Source organism: Phaenicophaeus curvirostris, chromosome 5, assembly GCF_032191515.1.
Source record: "Phaenicophaeus curvirostris isolate KB17595 chromosome 5, BPBGC_Pcur_1.0, whole genome shotgun sequence".
In the NCBI taxonomy this organism is placed as follows: Eukaryota; Metazoa; Chordata; class Aves; order Cuculiformes; family Cuculidae; genus Phaenicophaeus; species Phaenicophaeus curvirostris.
Window position 1 is genome coordinate 1,303,982 of NC_091396.1, and position 27,360 is coordinate 1,331,341.

The window sequence follows — 27,360 nt, forward strand, 5'->3', positions numbered from 1 at the left end:
TCTACAATTCATTTCCCTGGGATGGGATCGGAAGCTGAGCAGCTCACCTGGCAGCCTGATTCAGGTCCAGCTTTGCATATTGAAAACACGATCTCTATTTCAGAGCTGGACCGTGTATAAATGTCTATTTTGTGATGCAGAGCAGCCTTTCAGGGAACGGCCACCCTTAACCCTGCTCTTCCCAGCACACGTAGGAGAAAGCTTTAAACCCATTGCTCCCATCAGCAGATCAGGGTGTTGAGCCAGGCAGGATTTCTGGCTCTGAGAACACAGAGCCTGGCACGAAAGCAGGTGACCGGAGCAACCCTTGAGCGATGCCCATCTGCCAAGATCGCTTCTCCTTCAAAACACACCCTATTGCTTTCTCTACAACCTGTCAAAACCAATCACCTCATCTTAAGACTTAAAGACCATGGACGTTTTTCACCTTCCTTTGCCCCAGTCACCTCCCCAGTTCTCTCACTCCAAACCCCTGAGGTGCCAGCCCTTTCCAAGCCCATTTCACTGAGCTGGCACGTTATTCTTGGCCCAAGAGGCCACCTGAGCAGTAGCTCACGCTGAGCTATCAACCCCTCTAGCAAGTGACAGTTGCGTTCACTTCCAGGCTTTGATCCTTCTTTCTCAGCTCCTATTTGGTTGAACTGGTACCTCTGGAACCGGGAAGGCTCCCGTGGAGAGCTGGAGGTTAAAAAGAGAGTAGGAGTTGGTCCAATGGGACTTTGCACACACGTGGAGTGCTCCGAAATGCATGTGGTGGGTCTTCAGCTCCTCTGCAGGCGCAAATGTGACTGATAGGAACGGTTGGACTTGAGGATCCAGTGGGTCTTTTCCAACCTAGTGAGTCTGTGATTCTGTGAAATCATCTCGGATAGATCAAAGGCAAAGGTGTTAGTGACTCACGGCATCTGGAGAGCTTGCAGGTCTGTGCCTGCAGCCAACAGCCAGATGCTCTTCATGAGCCATTCACACACAACCATGACCTTGGAAGATTTAAAGAGCAGCTTTGATCACCTCCTGCTCTTTATGAGCTCTCATAACGCAGAGCAACCAACCAAGCTGGGAGCTACCATCCCACGGGTCCTTGCATTTGACGGAGCCCACCTCCAGGCTCTGGTAGCCACTGTGTTTTTCTCTCCGTCCCTTGTTTGCAGACTATGAACGACGAAGCTCCGGCTCTCATGACCACGAAGAGTCCCGAGCCATCTTAGCACAGAAGATTGAGAAAGAAACGGTTGGTAACGAGAACGGTGCAGGGTCAGTAGGGAGAAGGGGATGGAGAAGAGAGGAAGGGAGCGAGGGGCTCCTCCAGGAGCAGATTTTTATGCATAAATTCGTACAACTGACATCTACCATTCATCAGTGTAAGCTGAACAGAAGCAACGCTCCATCACTGGCTGGTTACGATCTCCTCAGGCCCAAGGTAGCTCTGCTGGTTTCAGGTCTCCTCCTCCCCAGCCCACAGGCCATTCCTGAGGTTATTTCCCTGTTAGCAGGGGCCAGCTTGGATGGGGCTTTGAGCAACCTGTTTTTCAGCTGAAAGAGACGAGACTGAGATGAGATCTTGGGTGGAAATGTTTTGCTGTGAGGGTGGAGAGGCCCTGGCCCAGGCTGCCCAGAGCAGGGGTGGCTGCCCCATCCCTGGAGGGGTTCAAGGCCAGGCTGGATGGGGCTTGGAGCCCCTGATCCAGTGGGAGGTGTCCCTGCCCATGGCAGAGGTGGAACTGGAGGAGCTTTGAGGTTCCTTTTGACCATGGTTTGTTGCATTTCTGTCCTCACAGCAAATCCTGAACTGCACTCTCGATGACATCGAACTGTTTGTCGCCAGGCTTCAGAAGGCTGCAGAGGCATTCAAGCAGCTCAACCAAAGGAAGAAAGGGAAAAAGAACAAGAAGAAAGGGCCAGCAGGTACAGTGCAACAGCAAGAACAAACATCGGGGCACGGATGGAGGTTGGGAGGAGACCTCAACCTACATCCCAGCAGGGCCAGGTTAATGCAGCCACACACCATGGACCCAACAGCAGCTACACGGGTTTGGGAGGTGCTGCTGGTCTGTGGGACCTCTTGGAGAGCACACAGAACCCAGTGTCAGAGAAAGGTCTTCTTGAACCCTTGGACTTCTAGCAGTTCTAGTCTCAGCAGCCTTTATTGATGGGACTTCTGCAAGCCAGCAAGATGAGAGGGTTGCTCTAATTGAAGTTTCTTTCTCTCCACCTTCTCACACCAGAGGGCATGCTGACTCTTCGAGCGAGACCCCCAAGCGAGACAGAGTTCATCGACTGCTTCCAGAAGACCAAATTGGCTTTTAACCTCTTGGTAAGACACAGAGGGTATTTTCATCCCACACAGTGACAGATTGTTTTCCTTATCAGGGGAGCAAGACTTAACCTGAGATTTGAACTGAGAAACCTGCAAAGGGACCAAGGTGTGAATCCCAGACTCTTCACAGTCCAGAGCAAACACTGGGTCAGGCTCATGCAGGTTAAGCCATTAAACTAAAACCAGAAGCATAAAATCCAGGATGGGACTGAGTCTTGCAGTCCAGGGTCTCTTCTCAGACACTCAGAGCATTTGAGAGCCACAAACTGCCACACACCCATCCCTGGAGGGGTTCAAGGCCAGGTTGGATGGGGCTTGGAGCCCCTGATCCAGCAGGAGGTGTCCCTGCCCATGGTAGGAGGTGGAACTGAATGGGCTTTAAGTTCCCTTCCAACACAAACCATTCCAGGATTCTATGATTTTCAACTTTGCAAGAGTCAGAAGCAGGAGGCCTGACCCTTCGTAGCTAAGACGTTCAAAATAAGCCAAGGTTTTCTGCTTCTGCTCAAAATAGCTTCAAAATGAGCGATTTTAAAGCATTGTGGAATTTTGGAAAGGGTGGAATATCATCCTTCAAAATGGACACAAGATACAAATGATCTAAACCAGAATGATTCCTACTCCCCAGTCTCTGTTCTTCCCCAACCCCAGAAATGCTGTTGGAAGTTCCCTTCTTTTTTCAGGCTGCGATATTAAATACAGCAAATATCCACCAGCCGCAACCCCTCCGTGTGACAGAAACCAGAAGGCAAAACTCAGGTGAAGATTAAAGTGGGTTTTCTTTCTCCTTTCAGGCCAAACTGCGGAAGCACATCCAGAACCCCAGCGCCTCAGAGCTGGTGCATTTCCTCTTCGGGCCGCTGGAACTGGTAAATCTGAATCGCGGTGAACTCGCTTCTTATTCCCAATGTTGCTTTTGCTCTTAGAGGTTACACAGAAGAGTTAGAAAATGGTTCACAACCAACTAAAGCTTTCTCAGTAAAGTCCAGAAGCAACACCCCCGGGGTTTCTGGTCTCTGATCTGATTCCCAGCTTGAATTAAATATCCAAACCCTATTGGATATGGATCTTTCTACCCCATTAACAAAGACTCGGTGTGAACACAAGCGCAAGGCAGCGCTGGTTCCCACTGGGCACCTGCCCGATCGCACCTTCAAGCGAACAGGGCTCAATGTTTGCACTGAAAATAGGAAGCAGAAATCTCACCTTGACAAAGAAGCCAGAGGGGATGCAGAAATACCAAGCGATTCTCCATTTATCCAAGTGCCAGCTTGTGATACACCCCATCTCTAAAAACAGCTCGTTTTTAGATCAGACCCTGGTTTGACCCCAATAGAAAAAGTCTTGGGTTCCTCTCAGCTGCCTCGTCTTCTTCAAAGATTTAGGTTGATGTTTCTTGAGACAACCGAATCGATTTAAGGATCACCAATTTGATATTTTGGACACCTCCTGCTAACTCTCTCCTTTTTGTGGTTAATCCAGATCGTCAGTAGCTGTGGTGGCCCCGAGCTCGCCAGGTCTGTCGTCAGCCCGCTTCTTTCTAAAGACGCCACAGATTTCCTCCGAGGACACCTGACCCCGAAAGAAATAAACCTCTGGGAGTCCCTGGGAGAGACATGGACCAGATCCAGGTGAGGACGGAGCTGCCACCCCACCAGGTTACCCAGGCTCTCAGAATCACAGAATCACTAAGGTTGGAAAAGGCCTCTAAGCTCATCTAGTCCAACCATCAGCCCAACCCCACGGTGCCTGCTAAATCATCTCCCAAAGTGCCACATCTACATGGTTTTGGAACCATTCCAGGGACAGAGACTCCAACACTGCTCTGGGCAGCCTCAGCCAGGGCTTTACCACTCTTCCAGTAAGGAAATTGTTCCCAATATCCAATCTAAACCTCTTGAGAAAGGCAGAGGGGGTGTTTGATTAGACAGCAGCATCAGAGCATCAAGGATGCCCTGATGCGCCACTTCTCCCCAGCGTGCTTCTGGAGACAGGTTCCTTGTGAATCTCACCACCTATTCCTTGCTTCATCTCCTAGAGCCGAATGGCCCCGAGAAGCAAACATCCCCACCTACATCCCCAAATTCCGCAACGGCTGGGAACCACCCATGGAAATCTTCCGCGGGGCTCCCTGGGAAATAGACATCGGACACTTGCAAGAAGAGGTTAGTCTTGTTCCCCCCCATCATCCTCTCTTCTTTTCCCTCTCCCTTTTTCAGAGTGAGAGATGGATGTGTGGGTTTGCAGTGGTGGATAACAAGAAGCCAGCTCAAAACTCAGTTGGATCTGTTCAGTTAAACGTGGAAAGAAATTAAGGCCAATAAAGGGCAGCAAAAATCAGCCTCAGCTCCCGATGAACAGGAAAGAGAATCACAGAATCACTGAGGTTGGAAGAGCCCTCTAAGCTCATCCAGTCCAACCATCAGCCAAACCCCACCGTGCCACTAAACCATGTCCAGAGTGCCACATCTACATGGTTTCTGAACCTCTCCAGGGGTGGAGACTCCACCACCACCCTGGGCAGCCTCTGCCAGGGCTTCACCACTATTTTAAGTAAAGAAAGTTTTCCTATATTCAAGTCTAACCCTTCCCTGGCACAACTCAAGGCCTTTTCCTCTTGTCCCATCCCTCGTTGCTTGGGAGAAGAGCCCAGCACTCACCTCACCACAACCTCCCTTCCAGGAGCTGCAGAGAGTGATGAGGTCTCCCCTCAGCCCTCTCTTCTCCAGGCTAAACAGCCCCAGGTCCCTCAGCCACTCCCAGAACCCCTGTTCTCCAGCCCCTTCCCCAGCTTTGTTCCCTTCTCTGGACACACTCCAGCCCCTCAATGTCCTTCTTGGAGTGAGGGGCCACAAAAAGAACCCAGAATTCAAGCTGCAAATAAGATACTGTACCCTCACCAGAGCCCATGGATACAGGCTTGCCTGGAGAACATTCCTTTGGTGTCTACCTCATCATGACGAAAAACTTCCATGCTACAACCTATTTACCACTCTCGCTCTCCCTTCCTTTTCCTGGTAACACCAACTCCATCTCTCCCTTCCAGCTCTCCTCAGCCAACGGGTATCCGTACCGTAACTCCTCGCTCAAGCGCGGGCAGCCAGCTGACCAGGCACAAGCTGTAGATGCCTTCAAACAGAACGTAACTCAGCATGTAAATAGGTAACGTACCAGCTCCACCCCGGGCAACGCGTCACAGCTCCCTCAAGCACCCACTGCTGCGTATCATGACACCACGACGTGCTGGTGTCCTGGCAGATCAACTCCCTACCATTATTATAATACAGGCTTGTTAACGAGATCAAGAGAATCATACAGCGTTGGAATGGTTTGGGTTGGAAGGGACCTCAAAGCCCATCCAGTCCCACCTCCTGCCATGGGCAGGGACACCTCCCACTGGATCAGGGGCTCCAAGCCCCATCCAACCTGGCCTTGAACCCCTCCAGGGATGGGGCAGCCACCCCTGCTCTGGGCAGCCTGGGCCAGGGCCTCCCCACCCTCACAGCAAAACATTTCTCCCCAAGATCTCATCTCAATCTCCCCTCTTGCAGCTCCAAAACCTTCCCCTCGTCCTGTCCCTGCCCTCCCTGATCCAGAGCCCCTCCCCAGCTTTCCTGGAGCCCCTTTCAGTCCTGGAAGCTGCTCTAAGGTCTCCCCACAGCCTTCTCTTCTCCAGCCTCAACACCCCCAACTCTCTTAGTCTCTCCTCGCACAGGAGGTTCTCCAGCCCCTGGATCATCTCCGTGGCCTCCTCTGCACTCGCTCCAGCAGCTCCGCATCCTCCCTGTGCTGAGGATCCAGAACCGGACTTGGGGCTCCAAGTAGGGTCTCAAGGAACAGAGTAGAGGGGCAGGATCCCCTCCCTCCCTGCTGCTCCCACGGCTCTGGATGCAGCCCAGGACACGGGTGGTTTCTCAGCTCTGAGTGCACGTTGCCAGCTCACATTGAGCTTCTCCTCCCCCAGCACCCCAAGTACTTCTCCTCGAGGCTGCTCCCAATCCATTCCCCTCCCAGCCCGTGTCTGTGCCTGGGACTGCCCTGTTCCCAGTGAACCTTGCAGTTGGCTTTGCTGAACCTCACAAGATTCACACAGAACCCAATTCTCAAGGTTGTTCAGGTCCCTCTGATCGCATCACTTCCCTCGGGTGTGTCAACTGCACCACCCAGCTTGGTGAGAACATTCAAGTCCATCTTTAGTGATTGGTTGACAATGCACATAAGGAAACATTTTCAGCTGTTAGTTTCATGACAGGCAAATTATAAATAGGAGCATCAAGTCCTGGAATACAAATGAACAGCGTGGCCTGAGCTCAAAGAGTAGAGGAGGATCTGTTTTCATAGAATCATAGAATAACGAGGTTGGAAGAGCCCCACCGGATCATCGAGTCCAACCGTTCCTATCAAACACTAAACCATATCCCTTAGCACCTCGTCCACCCGTGCCTTAAACACCTCCAGGGAAGGTGACTCAACCCCCTCCCTGGGCAGCCTGTTCCAGTGCCAACTGGAACAGTTTTCTCCTGGGATTAGTGTTGGAGCTTTTTACCAACCTTTCACACTGCCAACACAGAGTTTTCCACTTTTAAAAGGTAAAGTTAACAGCACTGAAGCAGATGCTAAAATAGAGAACGTGCTTAGGTGCCTTCTCCACCCCAGAGCAGACCTCAGCCAACCTACAAGCTCACAGTCCTGGGACAGACGCATTTCCTCCTGCGCTCATGCTTTTTTCAGTGTAGTTTGAACCAGTTTTCTATCCAAGAGACCCACGCATCAACGTCGATATTTCCAGCAGGGCTTCTGGCAGCAGGAAAGCATCACAAAAGCCCCAAGCAACATCAGAATCATCAGCAAAGGTCGCTTGTGTAAACCTCAGCGCATGCAAAGTACACCTTAGCTCAAACTCCTCCAGCTGCCACCTCTTTCCTCATGAGTCATTTACCTTCTGGAACGTTACAAAAGAAGTTATTTCTACCTAACCCGGCTTTCCTCCCCGTCCCTGCCTTCAGGGCACTGATGGGCAGGGCCACCACTCCCCTCCTTGCCTGGTGGATCCAACCCAGGCTCCTCCAAGCTCTCCCCCGCTGCAGACTCACAACGCAAATATCGCACGGGGGTGTAAACAGACTGAGCGGTGTCCTGAATCAAGCAAACTAAACACTTCACCGTAGGCGCGATATCAAACCTCTGAACCGCTGGCTTCTACCTTTTTCAGACTACTTAGAAGCTAATGAAGACAGGAAGATGAACCAAAACCAAACATAACGGGCTTGCTTTTCAAAGGCTGGTTTATTCCACAGCAGTCCACAAAGAGACAAGTTTCCATAGATCATAGAGCTAAAAATCATAGAACCATGGAATGGTTTAGGTTGGAAGGGACCTTAAAACCCATCCAGTCCCACTCATTGCCATGGGCAGGGACACCTCCCACTGGATCAGGGGCTCCAAGCCCCATCCAACCTGGCCTTGAACCCCTCCAGGGATGTGGCAGCCACCCCTGCTCTGGGCAGCCTGGGCCAGGGCCCCACCACCCCCATTGTGAAGAATTTCTTCCTAATATCTCATCTAAATATTCCCCCTTCCAATTTTAAGTCATTCCCCTTTATCCTGTCACTCCAGGCCCTTGAAAAAAAGTCCCTCCCCAGCTTTCCTGGAGCCCCTTTCAGTCCTGGAAGCTGCTCTAAGGTCTCCCCGCAGCCTTCTCTTCCCCAGGCTGAACAACCCCAACTCTCTCAGTGTGTCCTCCTACAGGAGGTTCTCCAGCCCTTGGATCATCTCCATGGCCTTCTCCGCACCTGTTTCAACAGTTCCATATCCTCCTAATGCTGGGGATTCCGGAACAGGCTTGCTTTTCAAAGTCAGGTTTACTCCACAACGATCCACAAAGAGCCAAGTTTCCACAGATCATAGATTTAAAATCACTGATCAAACCCAAGACCTCAGCAATGGGGAAACATCAATGGAATCACCGGTTCCACCGAGGGACACAGAACTTGCCATAAACTGGAGGAGAACCTTATTCCCTCTGAATAAAGGACCTAGGAGCCTTCTGCACCCAGGAGCTCTACCAGTTGCAACCCATAAGCAGGAAGATCCAGACAAGGCACATTAAAATAGTTCCTACCTCCACTAACACAAGGCAAGACGCGTTTTCCATGTGTTAAACAGTTTTGGAGTTAAAATCACTAACACCACACTCATCTTAAGTGCAAAGAAAAAGATCAGCAAAATCCTCCTAAGCCCAGCATAAAAAGCTATGATAAAATAAACCAATTCAGTTCGGATCAAGGGAAACCTTCCGTTCCACGTTTCCACCTCTATTTCTGACCATCTACCACATTTATTCAGCCTCTGTCCAAACAAAAAGCCGTTTCAGCATTGAAAGCACCATATTCTCACATCAGAAATTCCCAAGCAAAATACTCCAACACATTCCTCTTCCCCCACCCCCCAAAAAATGCATCTTAGAATAGAAACCCTCAAACTCACATTTCTGGAGAACCCACAAGATGTTGTTTCAGCAGCTCAGCACTCGTGATCTGAAGAAAGAACAGCACATCTCCACTCAGTTTTATCTCCTCTTGCTTCCACCACCCTTTACATCACCACACCTGCTTCCAGCACCTGTTCCCAGCTTCTCTCCTCTGCTTCTCCCCTGCTCTTGCACACCTGGCAGTCATTCCCACCGATGAGGACATGAGGGTTTCCCACCTATTTCTCACAGGAGGTGCAATCAGAGCATTTTGATGAGGCTTTATCCACCTCCCAGGTCCCCAGGGGAAGAAGTCTTCTCCTTCCTGAAAGCAGCAGCCTCCCCAGCCACCAACCCAATGCTCCTACAGCCTGTTTTTCTTTCTAAACACAAGGCCTTTCACTAAAATAAGGGGTGAAACATCTTCCTCAACACTCAGCAGCAAAGAGGTGCTGCCTTTTCTATCAGAAACACAACTGCCCCTCTCCCAGCACCAGCACGTAGCCTCCACCACTCTCCTTCTCCCAAGGAACCTGTTGTCCCCATGTTATCCATTAAATCCCACTTTTTTCCCCTCCCCCAGGAATTTCGAGGCACAGGGAATGGCTCTGCCGAAGAGATATGCCAAAATCCGCTACGATTTCACCGCACGAAATGCCAATGAACTCTCAGTGCTCAAGGATGAAATCCTGGAGGTACGTGAGCACGACCTGGACAAAGGTGCCCTCCTCCCCTTCCCAGGAACCAGAGATAGCGGGATGGCAACAAGCACCAACTCATTTTTCTTTGGTGTTTTCTGAGCTGCAACACAAAGCTTTGCTCTCATCTGAAGCTTTATACGTGGGGATCCTTCTAGCAAAGCTGATCCATACACTGGTTTTAATGCAGTAAGACAACACAAACTCAAAAACTAAAAGAAGAAGAGGGAGAAAGATATAAATTAAGTAGGAACTGTGAGTTCTTCAGCATCCCGGGTCTGGTTCCCCCCCCAGTTCATCATTAGGATGAGTTCTAATGCTTTTCAGGAAAGGCTTCAGTCCTGTATTGCAAATGAATGCAGTAAATCTACTTGGTAGCTCAGTGATGTTAGGTGACAACTTCACCATCCCGGGTGGTTTATTTCCACTGTATCTCTTTATCTACACCGTAAACTTGATGTTCTCACCAGCAAATCTAATTTTCCCCTCTCTCAGGTGCTGGAAGATAATAAGCAGTGGTGGAAGCTGCTCAACAGGAGCGGGCAGGCTGGTTATGTCCCTTATAATATCCTGGATGTGGTGAAACTGGAAGAGCTCGAACAGGTTTGTAATCAGGTGATATCGAACCAGGAGCTGGGCACAGGGTATCGTCAGCCTCCAAAAATAATCTTGTCATTAGAACTCCCTGGGTTTCTGAGGGTGCTGTGCACAAGATGATCAGAGGGGACGGAGATGATCGGAGGGCTGGAGCACCTCCTGTCTGAGGCCAGGCTGAGAGAGTTGGGATTGTTCAGCCTGGAGAAGAGAAGGCTGTGGGCAGACTTTAGAGCAGCTTCCAGGGCTGAAAGGGGCTCCAGGAAAGCTGGGGAGGGGTTCTGGATCAGGGAGGGCAGGGATAGGACGAGGGGAAGGGTTCTGAGCTGCAAGAGGGGAGATGGAGATGAGATCTTAGGGAGAAATGTTTTGCTGTGAGGGTGGGGAGGCCCTGGCCCAGGTTGCCCAGAGCAGGGGTGGCTGCCCCATCCCTGGAGGGGTTCAAGGCCAGGCTGGATGGGGCTTGGAGCCCCTGATCCAGTGGGAGGTGTCCCTGCCCCTGGCAGAGGTGGGACTGGGTGGGCTGTGAGGTCCTTTCCAACCCAAACCGTTCCATGATTCTTCCATGCAGCAACACCTGAGCTCACATCAGCCTCAGCAAAGTGGCCTCAGATCAGCAGAGGGAGAACAGAGCGATTTGTCCCCGAATTTGCTATTGTGGGTGGGAAGCAAAACGTTGAAGAAAAGGAAAAATGGCCAAAAAAAAAATCTTACACCTTTTTGTTTTCTTTCTTCTCACCCAGTCCAACCAGAGGTACAAAGACCTGGGCTCCAGGGGATATGGACCATCCAGCCCAACTCACAGGCTCCCTGCCAGCTACGCCGGCGACAAATGGGGAAGCGAAATGTTATCGCGCAACTCTCCCCAGGACGCCAAAGAACGTACGTGCCCCACGCCGCACTCCAGTGTCCGGGCACCTTTCCCACCACACAGAGAGCCTGGCACCACAGTTTTGCATTTAGACTTAACTGAACGCTTTCTGTGAGCTCATCCATTCGCTTGCTCCCTGTCCCTGCAATTTTCTTTCCTTCTTTCCTCTCACTGTAATGGTTTGTCCTCTATTTTTGGTTGTTCTGTGCGTGTAACCAGACCTGCTTGTGTGTGCTCCCTCTCACAAGGCTCTGCACAAGGAGACTGCACCTTTTAGAATCATAGAATCACCAGGTTGGAAGAGACCCACCAGATCATTGAGTCCAACCATTCCTAACAAACACTAAACCATGTCCCTCACCTTAACCCTCCCTTCCAGCTTGACCTTCCTCCTCCTCCTCCCAAGAAGAGTTTCCTTTCCCTGCCAACACATTTAAGGCTGTCTGAGCAACCACCCACGTTCAGGTCAATCCCTTCCTCTCACCTCCTTCGCTCTTGTCTCCTGCCACACAAGCAGTGTCCATCTGGCTTGTTCCTTCGAGTGGTTTCAGAGAAATCCCAGCCAGTAGATCTGCCAGATAAGAGATCCACGTCGCTTCCTCACCCTGTAGGGTTGCTTCCTCACCCTGTAGGGTCACAAAGCACAAGAAAGATCAGGAGTCTTGCTCACCTCCCACTCTGGGCATCCCAGTAGCCCAGAGCAGCAGTGGCTGTGCCATCCCTGGAGGGGTTCAAGGCCAGGCTGGATGGGGCTTGGAGCCCCTGATCCAGTGGGAGGTGTCCCTGCCCATGGCAGAGGTGGAACTGGGTGGGCTTTGAGGTCCCTTCCAACCCAAACCATCCCATGATCTTGCAGGCACCTTTAGCGAGCTGTCTCCCAAAGGCTAAATCCAGGGCTGATCGCCTCTTCAGCTGCCAGGGGCTCCTGGGAGAAGGAGTCCTTTAGGGATGACGCAAAGCTCCAAAATAGCGACATCATGGACACAGATCTACTAATAACACTGAGTTATTCTCCGGTCCCTAGGAATTTCATGGAAAAAGTGATACTGGATGATGTGTCAGTGGAGTTTTATGAGTGCGCTGCTTGCTTCCAGGCTTCCTGCCACAGCAAAAGCTGGAGATTTGAGGACCTGGAGCAGCAAATTATGTATTACGAGAAGCAGTGAGGACTGAAAAGTGGAGGAAGCAGGGCTAAGGCTCAAACCCAAGACTAATTGTAGCTGCTCACAGAACTCTTCCACATCAGGTGACAGCGAAGAGAAAATAAATGGCAACAGAGGAGCATAGAGAAATGAGAACCTGGTTCTCCAAACCAGACAGTCAGGCCTCCCTGACCTCTGCTGTCTCATGTGGTCTAGGTTTTTCCCCCTCCCTGCTGCTCAGTTTGCAGTGCAATTTCCTTATTTCGATAGCCCAGGGGGAACTGAGTAACTGCAAAACAGGAAGATGACAAACTCAAGCTAAAACACAACAGCAACACCAAACATCAAGGGAAAAGGGACCCTGTCCCTTGTCACCAAGGATGCCACCAGATCAGGTTTTACCCCCTTGATCCAACTTCTGCTAGTGGGTGTTAGAATCATAGAATCACGGGATTCCAATCCTCCTTCCCATTTCCCCACAAACACCTTAATTGAACAGGATTTGTGGCTGCAGACTTGATTTCATTCCCTGCTCTCCACCTTGTGCCTTGTTTCCCCCAGAACTTATTCATCAAATGGATGAGCTGAACGATGAGCTGCTCAAGAAGATCACAAACAACAAAATCCAGCCTCCCCAGAGGAATTTCAAAGTGGAAAAGCCTCAGCAAGTTTTCGTGCCCCTCACCTTCGAATCCAGCACTGATGAAGTCAAAGCTTGGCTGGAGGCAAAGTCATTCAGCAAAGAGTAAGATCTGCTTTTCTGCCACATGAAACACTGGCCCTTCATTTAAAAACAGTGTGGGAGGGAGCTCGCAGCGTTTAAACTGGATTACAAGTCACTCATATTTACTTATAGAGCCTGTGTCGCAAATCAGACTCAATCTATTAAATCCAGCAGAACATTCAGAGCCCAAAGTCCCTTTCCTTCTCGCCCACTATCAAATAATCCTGGTCTTACTGTGCAGCAAAGACCTACTGAGTAGCTGCAAATACAGGAATGGTCTTGTTTCTTCACACAACTCGCAGACAAACACTGCACAACACCCTGCCTCAAAAAAATAACTAATTAATTAATGAAACCCTGGCCTGAAATGCAAATTCCAGGTGACTGCCTGTCTCTGGAGAAGCCGTGATAAAAGGAAAAAGGAAAAGGAAAAGCCAGACCCTCGGTCAGGAGGAGCAAATCTTCCCAGCCAGCAGGGAAGGACCAAAAATTAAGACATGGGAGTGGCTGTTATCTGCTTATTATCATTAATGATTCCTTATTATCGTTAAGAGCCACTCTCCCTTGGCTCCATAAATAGCCAGGGTTACAAGTTACAACTCCTACTTGGCACAGGGAGCTGTGAGGAGCTCCAGGATCGCTGCCCCAAGGCAATGGAGTGAAATCCCAGCAGGACCCATGGGGTTGGGTGCCCAGAGGACACCAGGGTGACGCTGGCTTCTACCGCTCCTCACGGCTCGGTGGGATCCTCACCAAGAGCCTGGGTGACCCAGCAGATGCCGCTTCAGCCCAGCTCCAGGGCCGTGCGTGTGATGTGGTCTTGGTGCAGGGCTGAGATTCAGCTGCTCCCAGCCCTTCTACCTGCGATTCCTCATCTTTGGCAAGAGGCCATGCAACTGTTATCTCCTCGCTTTGTGTCTTCCCAGGACAGTGGAGCACCTTGGCATCCTTACTGGAGCTCAGCTCTTCTCCCTCAACAGAGAAGAGCTGAAGAAAGTGTGCGGTGACGAGGGAAACAGAGTCTACAGTAAAATCACAGTGGAGAAAAACCAGCTGGAGGTAAGTAACTTTCTGGACAATTCCCATGCAAATGGGTGCCTGTATCAGCAGTGCCAGGTATCCCATCACACTGAGAGTTCAAGAAACACAGTGTTCAAAAGATACACCCCAAACCCACAGCACCAAAAAATGCTGAGAAATATTCTATGGACAAGGTCATGGGAGGGGATCCTGCCCCTCTGCTCCGCTCCAGGAGACCCACCTGGAGCCCCAAGTCCAGTTCTGGATCCTCAGCACAGGGAGGACACGGAGCTGCTGGAGCGAGTGCAGAGGAGGCCACGGAGATGATCCGAGGGCTGGAGAACCTCGTGTGCGAGGAGAGAGTTGGGATTGTTGAGCCTGGAGAAGAGAATCATAGAATAACCAGGTTGGAAGAGACCCACCGGATCATTGACTCCAACCATTCCTATCAAACTGGGGGGAGACCTTAGAGCAGCTTCCAGGGCTGAAAGGGACTCCAGGAAAGCTGGGGAGGGGCTCTGGATCAGAGATAGGATGAGGGGAATGGTTTTCAGCAGAAAAATGGGAGATGGAGATGAGCTCTTAGGAAGAATATTTTCCTCTGAGGGTGGGGAGGCCCTGGCCCAGGTTGCCCAGAGCAGAGGTGGCTGCCCCATCCCTGGAGGGGTTCAAGGCCAGGCTGGATGGGGCTTGGAGCCCCTGATCCCGTGGGAGGTGTCCTCACCAATACCACTCATCCCTTTGTAATTAGCTTGGTTCTCACAGCATTAGTTAGATATTGTAATCTAATAACTGCTTGAACTTCATATCCTACCTTCCTCTTTTGTTTCCCTTCCAGAAAAGCAGAGGGGAGTCCGAGCTCCAAGAAATCATGAAGCGTCGCCAGGAAAGGATTGATTCCGCTAATTAAAATCTCTCATCTGCTTTATTTCAGCTCTTAGTCCTAGTAGTGCAGAAAAAAAGGGAACGAAAGCAATGACCCCCGGTTCAGAGAAGGGACAGCAGCGCTCCGCACTTGGCGGTGTAATTGCCATCAGTGAGAATTTCAGGAATGCTGTTGATAAGAGTAGAAAATAAGACTGTGTCCCACTGGGAAAGGTGTTTTAATATTGCATGAAGTATTCTTTTTTTTTTTTATATATATAACTATATATTTTATACTGAAATTTTATGTGCATGCGATCAGAGCAGATCAGAATTCACACGTGTCTGAAAGTACGACAAGGGCTGGATTCGAGCAAAAAGGACCCTCAAAAAGCTTTTCCCAAAGGGCTGTGCCTGCTCCCAGCCCCCTCGCCGGCACGGTGCGGGAAGAGGGCACGGCACACAGCGTAGAACAAGCCAGCCTGAGTGTTTCTAGGGCCTGGGCCATGGAAATAAGCCTTTTTCCCCACTTTTAATATCCTTCTCCATCACAGATATTCCCTGCTGCCCACTAGTGTGGACAAGGAGAGGATAAACCCTTCCCGGTCGTTCCCAACCCAGAGCGTTCCCCACTCATCCCCACCTTCACTTTTTCATGGCAAAGAGTAACCTGAAATGCTTCCTAAACCTCCAAGAAACAAAAGCTCCCCAGAAAGGCTGTTTTAATACAAAACAAATAGCCACAAAAGATCTAATTTAGTACACGCTGCTGCTCTTCACTGCCTGTTTCTCTTAATAACGTGATGTTCGTTTGTATTTATCTATCTAAGGAAATACTTCCTCGCTCTTAGGCTCTATAAATAGGGATGAGGAAAAAATCCCTTTCCCTAGAAATGTAATGAAGCTTTAAAAGCTCAAGGAAGCAGGTAGCCGATGTCCTACCCGCAGCCAGTGTGGCCCACGCTGTGTTTAGATCCATATTTTAGCTACAGAGCAATGTGGCAAAGCAAACACTTCCATGGGAACCGCTCGCGGACCGGGAAGGCTTTGTCTTTCTCTCATATTTGCTTCAGTTGGACAGGAATTCAGGCTCAGACTCCGCAGGGAGTCACACACGTGTTTTCCTTCCCATGCTGCAAACGACGCCACCTCCGTGGAAGGTTAAGCACGTGCTGAATTCTTGGTGTGATTTGGGTCTGTCCCTGCGCAGCGGGAAGGCAGCAGCTGGGGAACACGTGTCTAGATCTGAGACCACCGCCGCACCTCTCCATTTTGGCTTTGTTCACCCCAAAAAAATGTGTCTAATAGCTTATTTATTCCCTTAATATTGAACGAAGACGTTCTTAGCACCAGCAGAATTAGAGCGCAGGCAGGGAACTTACGGAGGAGGAGGATGTGGAGTCACAACCCTGTCAGCTTCCGCAGCGGCTCCGAGTGCAAAGGGGACTCACCTTGTCAGGGAGGGATGAAGAGGACAATCCTCCTGAGAAGCCCTGGCTCTGGATGAGGGTGGAGACGGGAAGCAGGCGTGCAAATTGCTGCTGTTGGAAACACAGGAGGCTGAATAACTTCGAAAACAAAAAGAAAAAGAAATGGTGAGCTAGGAAACGGGACACCAGTCCTGGCTTTGGGAGAACAAATCACAAGGAATTGGGGTTACTTGGGATTCTAGAAGCGGACACACCAGCTCCGTAAAGCCGGGAGCCATGGGAGCGTTGTGTAAAAGAAATATCTCATTAGAGCTGATTGCAGAAGTCACTTTTAAACCTTTCCATACGACTGAGCTGTGCATCTGTTCTATTTGTACTGCCTGCAGGTAACGCTACAATGTACTGTACGTTAATGTAACGGAACGAAGGATAAAATAATATAACCATGCACTGCACAAGATTCATTAAATTAGTTAAGTTATACTTATAACTCCAGCTCTGTCTCGTATCCTTGGACATGAAGGAAAGCAACAGGACGCAAAAGCAGTGAGTAACGGCTGCTTTTCCTAACAACTTGTCACTCCAAGTCTAAGATTCACAGAAGAATAGCTGAAACTTCTTTCCTGATAATCATTCACGACTGAAAACAGAGGGAGGGGAACATCCCAGGTGTGACAGCAATGAAATGCTGGGAAAGCTCCCAGATGAATCCAAAACAACCCCCCTCTTATCATCTTTGATAAGTGTCTGATAGGAATTGATGTGTTTGATGAGTGTTTGATAGGAATGGTTGGATTCGATGATCCAGTGGGTCTCGTCCAACCTGGTTATTCTATGATTCTATCTTGGAGAACAAATCTCCCATCCCTCTGGAACATGAGCCAACGTGTGCTCCCAGCCCAGAACCCACCCGTGTCCTGGGCTGCATCCAGAGCCGTGGGAGCAGCAGGGAGGGAGGGGATCCTGCCCCTCTGCTCCGCTCGGGAAGACCCACCTGGAGCCCTGAGTCCAGTTCTGGATCCTCAGCACAGGGAGGACACGGAGCTGCTGGAGTGAGTGCAGAGGAGGCCACGGAGATGGTCCAAGGGCTGGAGAAGCTCCTGTGCGAGGAGAGACTGAGAGAGTTGGGGTTGTTGAGGCTGGAGAAGAGAAGGCTGCAGGGAGACCTTAGAGCAGCTTCCAGGGCTGAAAGGGGCTCCAGGAAAGCTGGGGAGGGCCTCTGGATCAGGGAGGGCAGGGACAGGACGAGGGGAAGGGTTTGAAGCTGCAAGAGGGGAGATGGAGATGAGATCTTGGGGAGAAATGTTTTGCTGTGAGGGTGGGGAGGCCCTGGCCCAGGCTGCCCAGAGCAGGGGTGGCTGCCCCATCCCTGGAGAGGTTCAAGGCCAGGCTGGATGGGGCTTGGAGCCCCTGATCCAGTGGGAGGGGTTGGAACAGGATGGGCTTTGAGGTCCCTTCCAACCCAACCCATTCCACCATTCTATGAAATCCACGTGCTCGTATACCGGGAAGAGAAATCAGCACCTCCCACCGCTGCAACCCCACGCAGCAAACCGAGGGGGAGCGGCCTGCTTCCCATCAGACCCTCCCTCCTTCCCCCCCTCCTTCCCCAATCAGAACCTTCCTTCCCGCCAAACCACCCACTCAGAGCCTTTTTCCCGCCTCCTCGCCGCGCTAACCAATCAGAACCCTCCTTCCGCCCTTCTCGCGGCTCAGACGCCCAATCAGAGCCTCCCTTCCCGCCAAGCCGCCCAATCAGCGCCTTAGCCCCGCCCCCTCGCCGCCCAGCCGCCCAATGAGAAGCGCCATCTCCCCCTCTCGCCCCGCCCCCCTGCCGTCTCCGCGCTCCCGATTGGCTCGCTGCCCGCGACGGCTGCGCGCGCAGGGCGGCTCCCCCCCGGGCAGGCAGCGCTCCCATATAGGCGGCCCCGAGCTACCTGCCGATCATGTCGGTGTCCCCGGTGAAGCGGCAGAAGATGGAGTCGGCGCTGGACCAGCTGAAGCACCACACCACGGTGGTGGCCGACACGGGCGACTTCAACGGTGAGCGGCGGCGGGTCCCATTCCGCATCCCCCTTCAACCCCCCCTCCGTGCGGGGAGTGGTCGCGCCCGGCGCGAGGGGCGAGCGCGCGAGGGGGAGCGAACCATTCCGGCGGCGGGGGGGGGAGGCGGCGTTACCTAACGCGGGGATGGAGGATGGGGTGGAGGAGGCGCTCCTGGCCGGGGCTTCCAGGGTTCTGCTGCCTGGGTCATCCCAGCATCCGCTGTTCCGGCTGGAGAAGATGTTCCTGCCCACGATCCTGGTACCAGAAGCTTCCTGGGATCCTCCGGCTTAGATGGAGAAGGCGCTACTGCCCGTGGCTTCCCTGGGATCCAGAACCTGAGGCTTCCTGACCTGCTCTCCTGGACTGGAGAAGATGCCCTTGCCTGTGGCTCCTCCAGAATCTGGTACCCGAGGCTTCCTGACCTGCTGTCCTGGGTTGGAGAAGGTGCCATTGCCTGTGGCTCCCCCAGGATCTAGTGTCTGAGGCTTCCTGACCTGCTCTCCTGGGCTGGAGAAGATGCAGTTGCCTGTGGCTCCCCCAGGATCCGGTACCCAAGACTTTCTGGGATCTGTTGTCCTGCGATGGAGAAGGCACTGCTGCCCGTGGCTTCCTAGGATTCACTGTCTGGATTAGAGAAGGTGGTGCTGCCTGTGGCTTCCCAGGCTCTGCTGTACCAGCTGGAGAAGGTGCTGCTGCCCACGGCTTCCCAGGATGGAGAAGGCGCTGCTGCCTGTGGCTTCCTAGCATCTGCTGGCCAGGCTGGAGAGGCTGAGTGCTGCCCACCAGGAAGATTTCACAAACAACTTGAGACACTTTTGTTGGCTGCCACTTGTCACCTGTGGATCCTCCTCCCGCTCCGAGCCAGCCTGCAGGCAGCATCCGACTTGTCCCTGTTCAACGCTGACGCTGGATGCGGCGCTGCTGTTGCCAGCACTGGGTTATGGGAAAAGGAGACCGAAAGGAAGGCTGGGAGAGCAAATCTGGGAGGCACTGATGGGATTCATTGCCAGAGACCAGCAAGAGCCTTCAGATGCTGCCAGGCTGGAGAGGAGGAACGTGCTTCCTCAAAACAGTCTCTAAAATCATGTGCATGCTTCAGAACATCGCGGTTCCGTTGCTGCGCTGCTTTAAGCCATTAAGCTGCTGGTTTAAGCAGTTTCCAAGCAAAATGAAGTGTGTTTTGAAGGCTCTGTTTGCGTGGAGTAGCCTTGCTCCAGGATGACGATCACAGCATCATAGAACAGTTTGGGTTGGAAGGGACCTTAACAATTAAAGATCCTTGCTTAGGATGGAGAAACAACAACTTGAAGAAAATGAGCTGGGAATAAATATTTTCCTTCTGGGAGCTGGCAGGCAGGACCAGGGAGGCTCTGCCCCATTCGAGTTGGGCTCCGATCCGAGCTGGACAATGCGTGGGCACAGCCTGCTCTGCAAACAACTGGTGGCACCTCAAGTAGGTGAGGTCCAGGGTTTGGGGTCAGCCAGAGGCTCAGCTGTCTCCTACACGGAAGGAAACCTGGCAGCACGAGCAAACGACAAGAACAGATCCTAAGAAGCTGTCTCCAGCTATTTGAAATAGATTTAGAGGCTCTAACAACTTAGAGAGGCGGAGCTTTTGTCCTGTTCCTGTTCTCATAGCTGCCAACAAACAAGAACGCAGAATTCTAACTACCAGAAGGGGAGAAAAGTTCCCTTTGTCTTTACTTTGCCCCTGTGATTCCTAGTGAATAGAACAGGGATAGATGGGAGAAGCTGGAAATCGGTGCCACCGCTCTTCATCCACCATGCCTACAAGTTTGTGGGTTTTAGTAGTGGGTGAACCTTATTTTTCTTCATTTATTTACTGTATTTATTGCTGAAGCTCTGTTAACCTTGTTCTAGCAGAAGCCAGCTCACGGGCAGTGGCATCTAAACAGCGCTGTATTCTGCTCTGCCACCAACGCTCCCGTCCCACAGCTTTAGTGCTCACAGCCTCACCTCGCTGAGCCGAATTCCCTCAACAGCTGCTTTTATCTCCCTAGCAATCGACGAGTACAAGCCCCTCGATGCCACCACAAACCCGTCGCTGATCCTGGCCGCTGCCCAAATGCCGGCTTACCAGGAGCTTGTGGATGATGCTGTTGCCTACGGGAAGAAGCTTGGCGGGTGAGTAAGGAGGTGGTTTTTATCTTGGTACATCTGTGTTTACGAAGCCTTATTTCTACAAATATCATTAGTCTTCCTAGCGATGTACCAGAGTTTTTACCTCATGTAGTTTTTAGGTTTATCTCCTGCCCCAAAAAACCTCAACTCCTAGTGTAAACCAATTTCTACCTGTTCAGGATGTTCCTTGGAGAAGAGCATCGTATTTACCAGTCCTCAGGTGGCCTGGAGGAGAAGGACCTGGGGGTGCTGGTCAACAGCAGCTGAACACGAGCCAGCAGTGGCCCAGGTGGCCAAGAAGGCCAATGGCATCTTGGCTTGGATCAGACACGGCGTGGCCAGCAGGAGCAGGGAAGGGATCGTCCCCCTGTGCTCAGCGCTGGGGAGGCCACATCTCGAATCCTGGGTTCAGTTTGGGCCCCTTGCTCCAAGAAGGGCATGGAGGGGCTGGAGCGCATCCAGAGAAGAGAACGGAGCTGGGAAAGGGGCTGGAGAAGAAGAGGAGCGGCTGAGAGAGCTGGGGGGGTTCAGCCTGGAGAAGAGGAGGCTGAGGGGAGACCTCATCGCTCTCTGCAGCTCCAGCAGGGGAGGTTGTGGAGAGGAGGGAGCTGGGCTCTTCTCCCAAGTGACAGGCAATAGGACAAGAGGAAATGGCCTCAACTTCCACCAGGGCAGGTTCAGACTGGATACCAGGAGCAGTTTCTTCACCAAAAGGGTTCTCAGGCCCTGGCAGAGGCTGCCCAGGGTGGTGGTGGAGTCCCCAGCCCTGGAGGGGTTTAAAATCTGGGCAGACGAGGTGCTCAGGGATCTGGGTTCAGTAGCGAACAGGGATGGTTGGACCTGATCTCAAAGGTCTTTTCCAACCAAGCGATTCTGTGATTCTACGACTGCTCAGAATGCTCTTGAGTTGACAGCATCCTGGGGAATAGCGTCCAAAGGCTAACAGTGCTGGTGGAACACCAAGGGCGGGACACAAACACCTACTGGAGGAGAAGTGACTGTTTGAACTCTGGAATTTCATGTTAAATGAGCTGTGAAATTTGACCTACAAAGCCACAGCAAGGTGTGGATGTGCTGTGGTGTTTTTTTCCCCCATCGAAATGATTTTGCTTTTTGATTTTTCAGGTCAGAAGAGGAGCAGATCAAAAACGCTTCTGACAAACTGTTTGTATTGTTTGGAGCTGAAATATTGAAGAGGATACCTGGCCGAGTATCCACAGAAGTAGATGCCAGGTTGGGGTTTTTTTTCCCTCTGGGTTACCCTGGGTATTTGTATATAAAATAAGAGACTGATGTGAGTTGGAGATAGATGTTCTTGACTAGACAGCTCACTGGTATAAAGGTAGCAAAGGTTTAAATTGTATTTATATTAATAGTTGTTCAGGGGCTCCAAGCCCATCCAACCTGGCCTTGAACCCCTCCAGGGATAGGGCAGCCACCTCTCTGCTCTGGGCAACCTGGGCCAGGACCTCCCCACCCTCACAGTGAAGAATTTCTTCCTAATGTGTCATCTAAACCTTTCCCCTTCTAATTTAAAGCCATTCCGCCTCATCCTACCACTCCAGGTCCTTGTAAAAAGTCCAGAAGTATCTCCAAGAACAAAAAGCTGCTATAAATGCTGAGAAAACAATGTTTTTCAATAGGGTTTGGGGCTAAGAGCGTTTAAAAACCACCACAGAGTGAGTTTTCATCAGCCCTGCTCTTGCCTTAAAGGTTGTCCTTTGATAAAGAAGGAATGATCCAGAGGGCCAGGCACCTGATTGACCTCTATAAGGAAGCAGGAATCGGCAAAGATCGTATCCTCATCAAGCTCTCTTCGACATGGGAAGGAATCCAGGCTGGCAAGTAAGTATTTGCGTACCCGGTGGGCTGATTCATCGCGCGCTTCTGCCTGTTCACAGGCACCTGACAAGCACATTCTGCACTTCAATAATTGTTCTGAAAGCGCCGCACCAGGAAAACGGTTACCAGGGCTACAGCGAGCGAGGTGCTGGGCTGCAGCGCTGGTGAAAGAGGAAACGTTTGTTCATACAAGGGCTGGGCCACACACAGAGTTCCTGATGAAACATCATGTTAAGCTGCCCGCATTCGGTTCAAGAAAACGGTCAAATAAAGCAGGGTCTGCCAGCACAAAGCATTTGTTGTTGGCTTAAAACTTCAGAGCTTATAAACTGTACCACATTCCTGGGCTGCATCCAGAGCCGTGGGAGCAGCAGGGAGGGAGGGGATCCTGCCCCTCGCTCCGCTCGGGGAGACCCACCTGGAGCCCCAAGTCCAGTTCTGGAGTCCTAAGTGTAAGAAGGAAATGGAGCTGGTGGAGCGAGTGCAGAGGAGGCCACGGAGATGATCCGAGGGCTGAAGAACCTCCTGTATGAGGAGAGACTGAGAGATGGGATCGTTGAGCCTGGAGAAGAGAAGGCTGCGGGGAGACCTTAGAGCAGCTTGCAGGGCTAAAAGGGGCTCCAGGAAAGCTGGGAGAGGGGCTCTGGATCAGGGAGGGAAGGGAGAGGACAAAGGGAAGGGTTTGGAGCTGCAAGAGGGGAGATTGAGATAAGCCACTAGAAAGAAATTCTTGAGGGTGGGGAGGCCCTGGCCCAGGTTGCCCAGAGCAGGGGTGGCTGCCCCATCCCTGGAGGGGTTCAGGGCCAGGTTGGATGGGGCTTGGAGCCCCTGACCCAGTGGGAGGGGTCCCTGCCCATGGCAGGGGTGGAACTGGATGGGCTTTGAGGTCCCTTCCAACCCAAACCATTCCATGACTCTGAATTTTTCCTTTAACCTTCTGGTTTGTTCCTGGGATGTGAATTGTGGGTGAGCAAAGTGCTGTTCTAAGCTTGCCTGTATCCACAGGGTTCTGGAAGCAGAGTATGGGATCCACTGCAACATGACCTTGCTGTTCTCCTTTGCTCAGGCAGTTGCCTGTGCTGAAGCTGGAGTTACTCTCATTTCCCCATTTGTGGGACGGATCCTGGATTGGTACATTGCGAACGGAGAAAAGAAAACCTATGAGCCTTCAGAGGACCCAGGTAAGCTTTCTTTTCATGTAGTGCTACAAATAAACTACTCATTCCAGCTGCCCTTTACTCATAGAAACCTTATTAAAAAATACTGGACTTGAACGTTTTCTAAGTAATTATTCCTACTTCAAATAAATTATTCCCTATTTCTCCTTTCTAGGAGTGAAAAGTGTCACCAAGATCTATAACTACTACAAAAAGTTTGGCTACAAAACTATCGTGATGGGTGCTTCGTTTCGAAATACGGGAGAAATAAAAGCGCTCACAGGCTGTGACTATCTCACCATTTCACCCAAGCTGCTGGCAGAGCTCAGCAAAGAGTACGTCAAGTTAACTCCCACCCTCAGTGTGAAAGAAGGTAAGTTCAGAACAGGGGTTTGCTCGGTCTCACATTCTGAACTTCAGGATTAAGTGATTCCACTCAGCTCCATGCTGCTCGCATCATGGAATCCAGAATGGTTTGGGTTGGAAAGGACCTCAAAGCCCATCCAGTCCCACACCCTGTCATACGCAGGGACACCTCCCTGTGGATCAGGGGCTCCAAGCCCCATCCAACCTGGTCTTGGACACCTCCAGGCATGGGGCAGCCACTGCTCTGGTCAACCTGGGCCAGGGCCTCCCCATCCTCAGCATGAAGAGTTTTTTTTCGCAATGTCTCATTTAAATCTTCCCCCTTCCAATTTAAAGCCATTCCCTCTCATCCTGTCACTCCATGCTCATGTAAAATGCTTTCCTGGAGCCCCTTCAGGTCCTGGAAGGCTTTGGTCATGGGGTGCTGCTCGCAGCCTGCTGGCTGGCTTTGCAGGCCTGTTATCAACTGAGCTTTTGTTGGGTGCTGCCAAATAATCAAAGACCAAATTGTTCAGCTCAGAATGTCTTGCTGCAGTAGGACTGTTGTGTAATTCTTGCTAATAGGCCTGGAAGTCCTGTACCAGTCAGAAGCGGATACGAGCTAATGGCATGCACGGCTTCTCTTAACATACAGTGCTTTTTTCCTCTCAGCCCAAGAGCAAGGTCCCTTCCAGTCTTGCACCCCAACATGTGATCCCCTAGCAAGTCAGGTTGAAAGTGGTAGAATCATAGTGTGTCCTGAGTTGGAAGGGACCCACAAAGATCATCAAGGAACATCAAAGCTCATCCAGTTCCACCCCTGCCATGGGCAGGGACACCTCCCATGGGAACAGGGGCTCCAAGCCCCATCCAACCTGGCCTTGAACCCCTCCAGGGATGGGGCAGCCACCCCTGCTCTGGGCAACCTGGGCCAGGGCCTCCCCACCCTCACAGCAAAACATTTCTCACCAAGATCTCATCTCAATCTCCCCTCTTGCAGCTCCAAACCCTTTCCCCTCGTCCTCTCCCTGCCCTCCCTGATCCAGAGCCCCTCCCCAGGATCCTGAGGCTGTTTTAAGCAGCCCTGGGATATTTGGTAATAACCTGATAATGTGGTTTGGTTCTTTTTTTAATTCCACACTCACAGCTCAGGCGTGCAACCTTGAGAAGATCCACCTGGATGAAAAGGCATTCCGCTGGCTCCACAACGAAGACCAAATGGCCGTGGAGAAACTGTCTGATGGGATCAGGAAGTTCGCTGCAGATGCGGTTAAGCTGGAGAGGATGTTAAAGGTAAAGTCCTGCTTCCTGCCACCTTTCATGCTCCTCCAATTCTGCATTTCCTTGTGGTGGGGCTTGGCATGAGGAACCCAGGAGCAAGTCCAGTCAGGCTTTATACAGGTGCTGCCTATTCTGTATGAGATAGACACCTGAATTCAATGAACTTGGGAAACTCCACTGATCTCATGAAAAAATTAACACCTGATCTACACAGCCCTGCCTGCGGTGAGAGGCCCAAGGTGGCATTTAGGCTGGCAGCTCAACACAGCAACACTCCTGCCAATGTGAAAACTGTTGGACTAGGTCCAGAGGAGGCCACGGAGATGATCCAGGGGCTGGAAAACCTCCCATACAAGGACAGGCTGAGGTTCTTCAGCCTGGAGAAGAGAAGGCTGTGGGGAGACCTTAGAGCAGCTTCCAGGGCTGAAAGGGGCTTCAGGAAAGCTGGGGAGGGGCTCTGGATCAGGGAGGGCAGGGACAGGACAAGGGGGAAGGGTTTTAAATTGGAAGGGGAAGATGTTGATGAGAACTTAGGAAGAAATTCTTCACTGTGAGGGTGGGGAGGCCCTGGCCCAGGTTGCCCAGAGCAGGGGTGGCTGCCCCATCCCTGGAGGGGTTCAAGGCCAGGTTGGATGGGGCTGGGAGCCCCTGATCCAGTGGGAGGTGTCCATGGCAAGGGTGGGACTGGATGAGCTTTGAGGTCCCATCCAACCCAAACCGTTCTGTCATTCTATGAAAAGTCCCTTTGGTCTAAGTCTAACCTCGTTAGCCGGCAGTAGCGGTACAAGACATGTAAATAATCTGATAGGGAGCTCTAAGTCATGTTTTTGTACTTTGCACAGGGAGGCACCAAGAGCCGATACGCTGAGAACAGCCAGGCTCAGGGAGCTTTTGGTTTATGGAGTCTCTTTCTAAAGGGATTAACTGAACTGAGTGGTTCAGGAGGGGAAAACACACCCCAAGTACACCTACCTCATCTAGGCTCTTGTTGAGGGGCAACAACTGAGCAATGAGTTCAGCCTGCATTGCTAAAACCCAGTTCCCAAACTCTTCCTGAGCTTCTCTTCCATTCTCTCTCTATCCAGGAGCGAATGTTCAGTGCTGAAAACGGAAAGTAGAAGAGTTGGAATTCTTCCGCGTGCTCAAGGCTTGGATGAGTGGATCGCTTGAGGTTATAAATGGATGTACAAATGTCTTTACCTGTCAAAGTCTTATGCTGTGTAGGAGTAGATTTCTGTATTATGCTTTTTTATCAATTTAAAAAGGGATATAGAGAATTTGGAATTTTTTTGTGGCACTTTTGTCAATACACGCAAATTAACACAGACATTGAGTGCTGTGGTCATTGCTGCAGAAGACACAGTCAGAGAATGGGTTGGGTTGGAGGGGAGCTCAAAGCCCATCAAATTCTCCCGTTGCCATGGGCAGGGACACCTCCCACTGGATCAGGGGCTCCAAGCCCCATCCAGCCTGGCCTTGAACCCCTCCAGGGATGGGGCAGCCACCCCTGCTCTGGGCAACCTGGGCCAGGGCCTCCCCACCCTCACAGTGAAGAATTTCTACCTAAGTTCTCATCTAAATCTTCCCCTTCCAATTTAAAACCCTTTCCCCTCGTCCTGTCCCTGCCCTCCCTGATCCAGAGCCCCTCCCCAGCTTTCCTGGAGCCCCTTTCAGCCCTGGAAGCTGCTCCAAGGTCTCCCCTCAGCCTTCTCCAGGCTCAACAACCCCAACTCTCTCAGCCTCTCCTTGTATGGGAGGTTCTCCAGCCCTCGGATCATCTCCATGGCCTCCTCTGCACTTGCTCCACCAGCTCCGTGTCCTCCCTGTGCTGAGGATCCAGAACTGGACTCGGGGCTCCAGGTGGGTCTCCCAGAGGGAGCAGAGGGGCAGGATCCCCTCCCTCCCTGCTGCTCTCAGCTCTGGATGCAGCCCAGAACATGAGTGGTTTCTAGGCTGTGAGCACACATTACCTACTATTCTTTTAAGTCTCTAATATTCTCATTACATCTACATTCCTAACACTAAGCAGTTTTGCTTTTCATACTGTGTTACTGTGACTATAAAGAAGACGCAGGCTCCTTGGTATGAGACCCACACATGCTCTTATCCAAGACCTGTATTTATACTAAACTGGTCTCTTCCTGCCCTCGTTCTTCAGTTGCTTTGGCAGCAGCAGGGACTTCCTGGCAAAAGCCACCATAATTAGCATTTTGAGCCTCTTTAACAGGGGGAAAAGGTGCCTCGTGAGCCATTCCATCAAATTCCAGTCGTATTCACCACTTCCCTGACAGCCCAAAGCGAGGTAACAGCACGAACACGGAACTCATTGAGGCTGAAAACACCACTGCGATTACAACGCAGGCGTCGCCTCCAGCGATGTGATGGAAGCCTGCGCTTTGAAAATTAGCTCTGTCAAGG

The 27,360-nt window shown here is 51.4% G+C and overlaps 2 protein-coding genes and 1 long non-coding RNA gene across 4 annotated transcripts in view; 2 read left to right on the forward strand and 1 right to left on the reverse strand.

Moving 5' to 3' along the window:
• The window catches only part of LOC138720908 (uncharacterized), a 59,011-nt gene extending 44,276 nt beyond the window's left edge, over positions 1–14,735 (reverse strand). The window contains exons 1-4 of the long non-coding RNA XR_011337484.1: positions 14,650–14,735; positions 14,077–14,213; positions 11,434–11,575; positions 8,804–8,853 (exon numbers count right to left, since the gene is read on the reverse strand). This is a non-coding gene — a long non-coding RNA (uncharacterized lncRNA). The remainder of the gene's footprint in view (positions 1–8,803; positions 8,854–11,433; positions 11,576–14,076; positions 14,214–14,649) is intronic.
• EPS8L2 (EPS8 signaling adaptor L2) overlaps positions 1–14,796 on the forward strand; it is a 52,046-nt gene extending 37,250 nt beyond the window's left edge. Inside the window, exons 9-21 of one of the 2 annotated variants that reach the window (XM_069857238.1) lie at positions 1,152–1,231; positions 1,779–1,905; positions 2,226–2,314; positions 3,112–3,186; positions 3,800–3,948; positions 4,356–4,482; positions 5,364–5,479; positions 9,370–9,481; positions 9,980–10,099; positions 10,831–10,960; positions 12,653–12,836; positions 13,742–13,874; positions 14,674–14,796. In XM_069857238.1, coding sequence (XP_069713339.1) covers positions 1,152–1,231; positions 1,779–1,905; positions 2,226–2,314; positions 3,112–3,186; positions 3,800–3,948; positions 4,356–4,482; positions 5,364–5,479; positions 9,370–9,481; positions 9,980–10,099; positions 10,831–10,960; positions 12,653–12,836; positions 13,742–13,874; positions 14,674–14,745 — 1,514 coding nt within the window. In that variant the 3' untranslated portion in view covers positions 14,746–14,796. Of the gene's footprint in view, positions 1–1,151; positions 1,232–1,778; positions 1,906–2,225; positions 2,315–3,111; positions 3,187–3,799; positions 3,949–4,355; positions 4,483–5,363; positions 5,480–9,369; positions 9,482–9,979; positions 10,100–10,821; positions 10,961–12,652; positions 12,837–13,741; positions 13,875–14,673 lie in introns of both variants that reach the window. The other variant, XM_069857239.1, reaches the window with a different exon arrangement.
• A 3,204-nt stretch (positions 14,797–18,000) lies between these two features.
• On the forward strand, positions 18,001–26,269 carry TALDO1 (transaldolase 1). Its single transcript, XM_069857277.1, has 8 exons — positions 18,001–18,172; positions 20,197–20,320; positions 21,443–21,550; positions 22,031–22,162; positions 23,165–23,340; positions 23,492–23,689; positions 24,809–24,954; positions 26,028–26,269. Exons 1-8 carry the CDS (start codon positions 18,076–18,078, stop codon positions 26,058–26,060), a joined length of 1,014 nt encoding a protein of 337 aa, XP_069713378.1. The 5' UTR covers positions 18,001–18,075; the 3' UTR covers positions 26,061–26,269.
• Positions 26,270–27,360: the final 1,091 nt, after the last annotated feature.